At 35.7% G+C, this 7,604-nt stretch overlaps 1 protein-coding gene and 1 pseudogene across 1 annotated transcript; one reads left to right on the top strand and one right to left on the bottom strand.

The window, feature by feature from the left end:
• The first annotated feature begins 226 nt into the window (after positions 1-226).
• On the top strand, positions 227-1,929 carry LOC138319903 (uncharacterized; annotated as a pseudogene).
• Positions 1,930-2,392: 463 nt separating this feature from the next.
• LOC138319901 (uncharacterized) lies at positions 2,393-6,240 on the bottom strand. Its single transcript, XM_069263019.1, has 2 exons — positions 6,134-6,240; positions 2,393-4,151 (listed from the first exon to the last, which is right to left on the bottom strand). The coding sequence occupies exons 1-2, from the start codon at positions 6,225-6,227 to the stop codon at positions 3,622-3,624; spliced, it is 624 nt and encodes a 207-aa protein (XP_069119120.1). The 5' UTR covers positions 6,228-6,240; the 3' UTR covers positions 2,393-3,621.
• Between the last annotated feature and the right edge of the window lie 1,364 nt (positions 6,241-7,604).

Raw genomic sequence — 7,604 nt, 5'->3', positions numbered from 1 at the left:
GTTATTAATGATATTTTCTCTTTGTTGTTTTATTGACTTATCTTGTCGATCAATAATTACTCAATTTGTGAGATTTAACACTTATATTTCCATACCTTTACATAGTGGTATTGGTAGCGGATTATTATTAGAATATATTAATTATATATAAACTGTATGGTGCTAATCAAATATGCAAGGGTTCTTGAAATGTTTATATAGAAGTAGTACTGTCGTGAACAGTGGAATGCAAGACATCATGAGAGCAGGAAATCGTTCGAAGCCAGTGACGTCTGTATGGGCATCCGGAAAAGATCCTTTGCCATCGGAGGATGTACTAAAAGAGTCTGAAAGAGATCTGTCCCAATGCTACATTTTTCACTACGATACCACCTGTTGGCCCAGCCCCCGCAATTGAGCAGACTGATCCGAAACCTGAGAAGGCACCCCCCACGCTCACATCATTATTCAAAGAGGAATTCGAAGATACATCAGGGACTGATCTTAACCAATTATGCGAGAACATTCGGTCGAAGTATTTGGTAACTGAAGATCAAGTTAACTTCATCGAAAAGACAACAAGAGAACAAAATGTGTGCCAGAAGTGGTTTGAGCACAGGAACGGCAGAATAACAGCAAGTAAAGCACATGATGTTTATATACGTAAAGATACCACTAACTCTGACAATTTAGTAAAATCCATTGCAGGATATCAATCCTACGACTTATCAAGAACAAAGGCTGTGCGTTGGGGCATTGACAACGAAGATGTTGCGCGCATAGGGTATTGCAACGCTATGAAGACTGTCCACAAAGACTTCACTGTAAGGAAGTCAGGATTGTTGATTGATGTGAACAAACCATTCTTAGGAGCCACGGCTGATGGCATTCGTTAATGTGTATGTTGCGGAAAAGGAACAGTAGAAATAAAATGCCCATACAAGCATAAGGACAAAGTGATAGACGCGGCAGTGAAAAGTGACAAAACCTTCTGTTTGGACAAACATCTTCAACCGAAACGCACACACAAGTACTTCACCCAAATTGATTGATTTATTTACGTCCTATTAACAGCTATGGTCATGTAAGGACGGCCTCCCATGTATGCGGTGTGTTGCGTGTATGTTGTGCGAGGTGAGTGTACTGGGAGACTGCGGTATGTTCGTGTTGTGTCTTCTTGTATAGTGGAACTGTTGCCCTTTTTATAGTGCTATATCACTGAAGCATGCCGCCGAAGACACCAAGCAACACACCCCACCCGGTCACATTATACTGACAACGGGCGAACCAGTCGTCCCACTCCCTGTATGCTGAACGCTAAGCAGGAGCAGAAACTACCACTTTTATAGACTTTGGTGTGTCTCGGCCAGGGGACAGAACCCAGAGCCTTCCTCACAGGGGCGAACGCTCAACTCAAGGCCAAAAGTGAGGCGGTGCCAAGGAAGGCATTAGGAAAGATAAAGTCAGTTAGGAAGAAGAGAAAAGATAAGATCCTAAATTTAGTCGCCTTTTACGATCATGCAATAGGGGCAGCAGGTACAATTCTAAACATCTTCAACCGAAACGCACGCACAAGTACTTCACCCAAGTTCAGCTGCAAATGTTTGTGAACAAAGTTCGATTTTGTGACTTTGTTGTCTACACCGAGAAGGACCTGATAGTTAACATCATTCCTTTTGACCGAGATTATACTGCGGATGTGCTGAAAAAGTGATACTTTTTTCAAAACCAAGGTTTTGCCAGAGCTTATCACCAAACAACTGTACCGGAAGTTGTCGGCTAACAGGAAGTGGAAGTGAGGACAGTTTGTACTGCATTTGTCAGGAGCCAGCCTATGGTAAAATGGTGCAATGTACAAACACTGACTGTCCAAATGAATGGTTTCACTTTGGGTGCATGAACATTAGAAGAAAGCCTAGAGGCGCATGGTTTTGCCCGGATTGCAAATAATGCAGTGTATACGATATGTGTTAAACACTTAAGTTAATGAACATTTAGGCCATACATTTTTTGTGTGTGTGTTTCCGGTAACCTGGCCGATCCTATAAAATCAGTGCCTACTCAGAAACTTTTTTATCAGTTTTGCCCTGAAGCAAAGAAATCATAACCTTGATATTGTCTGGTTTTGCACAAAATCATGAATTTTTGTAAAAGTTATGTAAATTAAAGACACCAATAATACCCTGAGGGTAAATAAAGTCTATTTCATTTTTACACAGTAAAAAACTGGGATTGAAAGAACAAATATTTTTTATACAAAAAAAAAAAGAAAAACTCTTTACATACCGACCCTTCATATACCGGAAACATGTATATTTTTTATTTTGCCTTACTTCTTTTCGAAGTTTTTATAAAGTCACTGTCAAAAAGAAATCCAAAAAGAGATGTAAGAGATCAGATCATGATTATTTTTATTGACCTTGTATACATGATTAAGTATCAAATTCATTAAATGAAACATTTGATGATTGAATACATATGTTATGAAAATAAAGTCAGTTACAAGATGTTAAAATGTTGTTTGCATCTTTGTTAGCATCATTATCAATTATAAACCAGCTTAGTTTAAAATTAAATTTTACTCAAGAGTTTCCCTGACAACACAGTTATGGCACAACAAGACTCACTATCTTTCCGAAATTTTTATTTTAAAAGTTTCTGAAACTATTACAACATAAGAAAACTTATATCAATGACTTAATAGTTTGGACATAAAATCAATCTTGTTTTACATTCCCATTTTCAAAATGAAGGGCGGTTTTGGAAAGGTAGTGGGCCTTAATATTATAAAGATTACAGATGTATATGAATAATGTGTATCGTTCAAAAGGTATAGATGCAAGTGACCATGTTTAGAAGAACTTGGAGTTCAAAATATACAATACATTTATACTGAAGTCTTTCAACATTATAATGTAACAAAGTCCTTGAAATCCATTTTGGATATTTGATTAACTTATCAAGTTATTCTGGAGATTACAGATGGAAGCAACAATAACCATTACTGAATCAATGTGTGGAACCATGCTTAACGGCATCGCAGTACTTAGGATTCGAAAGGCTTTTAAACGACCTATTGCCCTTTCCACATGAATACGCACTCTGGCCAAGTTTCTTGTCTTTTCAATTTCCTCTTGACTTAACTGACTCTTGCCTTTGGTAAAAGCGGGAATTTTCAGTGTTGCCCCTCGACAGGCTAGTTCATCACTAATAAGGAAACCACGGTCTGCTAGAACTACATCACGATGTTCAATTAATTGGAGAAATCCTGACCGTTGGATAATCACTTTGTCAGAAACTCGTCCTCCAAATGCTCGGGATATAAAAGTGATGGCACCATTAGGGTTGATTGCTACCAACAGTTTAATAGTGTTGTTGTGTTTGTAATTGGACCATGTAAGTGCTCTTGCTGCAAGATTTCCTGGACGGTCAATGAAAACCTCTGTGCAATTAATTATGCACCGACAGTTCATAAAGTTCTCTTTTACTATTGTTGGAATATGTTCTAATATTTCTTCCTTGTTTGGCCAATGCACGAAAAATCTCAACTGTTTTGCAACTTCAGGCAGTGTCTGATTGATGATTGATGAAATCACACTTTCACTCACAGAAAATCTTTGTGCTAAGTCAAAATTGAACAAATTAAGGCGGATTTTCATCAGAATAATTATAATAAAAAATGTCTCCAGGGTTAAGATTTTGTTTCGTTGGAAGTATGCTCAACACAAAAGTCAAAATCCACATAAATGCAGCATATGATGGAATTCCGGTGTAGACGGATGTCAGGTGGTCATTGTCTTTTAAAGTGTTAGCCCCAAACCGCACTCTATCATTCTCTGCCCTTAACTCGCCACGCTCTTTTTGAAGACGCTGCAGCTCTTGAAGAAGTTGCTGATTCTGTAACCTAAGTTTGACCATTTCTTTCAAACATCCATCATGTATGTTGCTAACAGGTGTATCCACAATATCTGGAGGTGGCTCAGGCTCTGTCTGTGAAAGCTCCAATAAAATGTTAGCGGCCAATGTCTGTTTTCCTTGCTCCTCAATCCTCTCAGATCGCACCTTTTGCCTGTGGTATCGGTCATCTGACTTGACTGTCCTTGAGGTAACATATCCCATATGAAGATTTGGGACATAATCAACATGCAAAATAGGGTCATCACTCTTACGACCTGAAAATAAACATATTTTTTTTTTAATTTATTTTTTATTCATTTTCAAAAGTTTTGTACATACAAATACATACAAATACAATACAAACATATATGAAAGATGTCTGTCTGGAGTTAATTAATTTAAATACAAAATGTAGTCATGTATTACTCATAATATACATCAATCAATAGACAGCAACATTTACACTAACAAACTCGCTGATAATTTATAGAGGATAAGTTCACAAACATTGATATTTTTAAGGTAATATACATTGTTAAGTATCAGAGAGATGCAGGACACACATACATACATACAAGGTACCTCTGTCGAACCTAGGTCAAATATTTATTTTACAAGTTTTTATTGGTTTTTGTATATGTTTTAAATGTTTTAAAATTTAAAATTGGAGCCAAAGTTGTATTTCTGTTAAGAACTGTTGTTTATTTTTTTAAGTTACTATTGGTTATAAAAATTTTATGAGCTTTCAGTTCAAATTTGATGTGGTTTTTTAAACCAATTAGGCAAAGATCTGCTTCAAGACATTTACAGTTATAAATATTTTGTTTGGTTAAAAGTAAGATTAAGTTGTCTAAATTAGAATGTGAATGTTTATTGTTAACTTTCTTGCTCAAATATAAATTCTTGTTTACTGAATCTAAGTCCTAGATTTTTTGTAATAATTGCTATTCTCAGTTGTTCTATCAGATTTGATGTTTTATCACAGTCCCATAGTATGTGTGTTATGGTTTCGGGAGAAGTTTTACAAAATATACATATGTTATTATCCGCTTTACCTATTCTTAGTAAAAATGTCTTAGTAGTCAGGATTCTATGATTTATTCTATATTGTAGCCACTGAAGTTTTGAACTTGTACATGTGTTAAAAGGGTGTTTATAAATCTTTTCCCAATCTTCTTCATTTATATTAAAAGTTTGATTCCATTTATTTTGAGCTGTAGGTTTATCTTGGTTTTGAATTAAAATATTGTATATGTATTGAGCTCCTTTTTTAGAATTTAGAATGGCTTTGAGATTTATAGGTATATTGGGTAATATTACATTCTTTTCTGTGTCGTAATTTTGATTGTTTCTAACAAAATGTTGAATGGCATTTTTCAAGCTTTGGTATTTTAAAAAGTTAGTCTGAATATTATTTATCACAGAATTCTTCAAAACTGAGAAATGATTTATCTGGTTTTGTAATGTTATAAATAAAAAGAACTCCCTTTTTATACCATGCATTATTAAAAATTACTTTTCTATCTATTTTGATGTAATGAAATAAACATATGATCTAAAATTAATTCATCAATGAAAATATTTTCCATTTAATGTTCCCATTAAAAATTATGTTTTACTGTATGAATAAACACATTTAGTATGATGGTGACAAACACACATTAAGGTTACATGTTTTACGGGATAGCATTATATTTATTACATAAATGATATGAAATAATCAGTATAAATTTATAGAGTCAACCTTATTAAAATGGATTTCACATGTACTGATGCGCGAGTCATTTTACACATGTATGACGTTATTTTGTAGAGCTATAGTGCATAATATATGGCATGCATTCTGTACTACATTAAACATTAGACCTATATCTTTTGTAAAACAAGTCTAGCACAGGTCTATGATTCATGGGATTACAGTACATGTCTAATGGTCTTACGTAGACCTTTAAAAAAGCCTAGTTTTCACAACATGTTAATGAACGAACAGTATCGGGTTTACAAAAAAAAACCATCATACATGTCCATGATTTGGATATAATCTCTTAAAATAATTACGCCACGCTCAGACTCAGAGCTTGGTTAGTTTTGCAATGTAAGTATGTCAACGATCGATCGTGTCTTGAAATCAATAAATGAATATGAATATATCAAGACACTTACAATTCATTTAATAGATCTTAGATATGTTATATATCAATTATGACGATTGTTGATAATGCTATATGTGAACGCCAGGTGTAAAATGAAATTTTACCGGAGACAAAATGGCGACCGCAAACACGAGAACTTGCAGTAGGGGTCCATCCTTCTCGCCTGATTGCAGCGATCCATTTCTCTCTTGTCGGCATCTTTTGGAATTCTGTGAAATGCAACACTGTTCTCACCTTTTCCTCTACTGGTACAGTTTATAACACAACATGACGTGGGATTCTGTAGTGAAAGTCGGCATGGATCGAGTAAGCGTAACAGTCAGCTTGATATATGTTTTTGGGTTTTTTCTGCCTACCAGTCCGGAAGTCACGTGACCGGTGACGTCATCGCGATTCGGCCTATAACATGTTCAAACTTTGTGTTATTAAAGGGACAATTCACTCAGGCTAATTCTTTTACATAACAAGAAGCAAAATATGGCATAAATGTATTGTTCTACATTTCTTATGAAACATATAACATAAAATATTGACAAATTCCACGTCATTGTTTAGTATTTTAATCTATACCGTTGTAATTTATAAATCGTTGATCAATACGATTCAGCAGGTAAAATATGTTCACTGTATCTATACCCGAGCCAACGTCACGCACGTTAAAACAAATGAACTGCATAAACCACTGAGGATGTGATAAAATGATTTTTTAGACGAGCCAATTCACCTAATAAGGTAAACACTATTGTCAGAGCGATTTGAGCAGTTCTAGACAAAAGTAGCATTACTCTACGAGCAAGGGACAGGGTTCGGCAAACAAAGTTCGACCACAATACGGACAGCGAGCGAGTTTGAACACTCACACGCATTTCAACGTTTAAACACTCCACACGCATTCACCGCCATGGGCTTGTCTGGCATAGTACAGTAAACCAATGATCTAATTTCCATTACGAACTGTTTTTTTCGATATATGTACAAATTTTAATGTTCTTTTTAGCCTGAATTGTCCTTTTTATGTCCCCGAGAATTTTGTGAGAATTTTGTATGTATATTTTGGAACTAAATATTTGTTTATACACAACACTTGTTTTACTCTTATGCTGTCACGACTGATAACAAATATACATCCTTTAATATTGGGCAGTCTATTTATAACTCTTCCAAATTTAGCCAACACGTGACTTAACTGGACCAATGGTCATTTATGCCTAGAGGGGGTCAGCCCCTATGCTATCAGCCACAGCAGTCAGAGTGAACGAGCAGTCAGTCGACAATTTTTCTCAATCTGATTAAAATACAGATCCTTATAACCACTCCGTTATATAAAGGATCTGACAATATCCCATAGGGGGTCATGTTCAGATGACCTTCATATCAGATACATTTCAACACCTTCTCACATCCATTGAAAAATAAAATTTCCGTGGTTTGAGCGGAGCGAATTAGACGGAAATTATTTTCCCTTATGTTGCGAGTTTTCTCATAGGTGGCGCAAGGGTGTTTGCACGTGCAGTTCACGGTGTTAGGTACAACGTGTGTCATTCAGCGAGGGTAGACCAGAGGCGACACACGTGT

This window comes from Argopecten irradians, chromosome 3 (assembly GCF_041381155.1).
Source record: "Argopecten irradians isolate NY chromosome 3, Ai_NY, whole genome shotgun sequence".
In the NCBI taxonomy this organism is placed as follows: Eukaryota; Metazoa; Mollusca; class Bivalvia; order Pectinida; family Pectinidae; genus Argopecten; species Argopecten irradians.
Note: the sequence above shows the minus strand (reverse complement) of the source record. Positions and strands in the feature narration are given on the sequence as shown.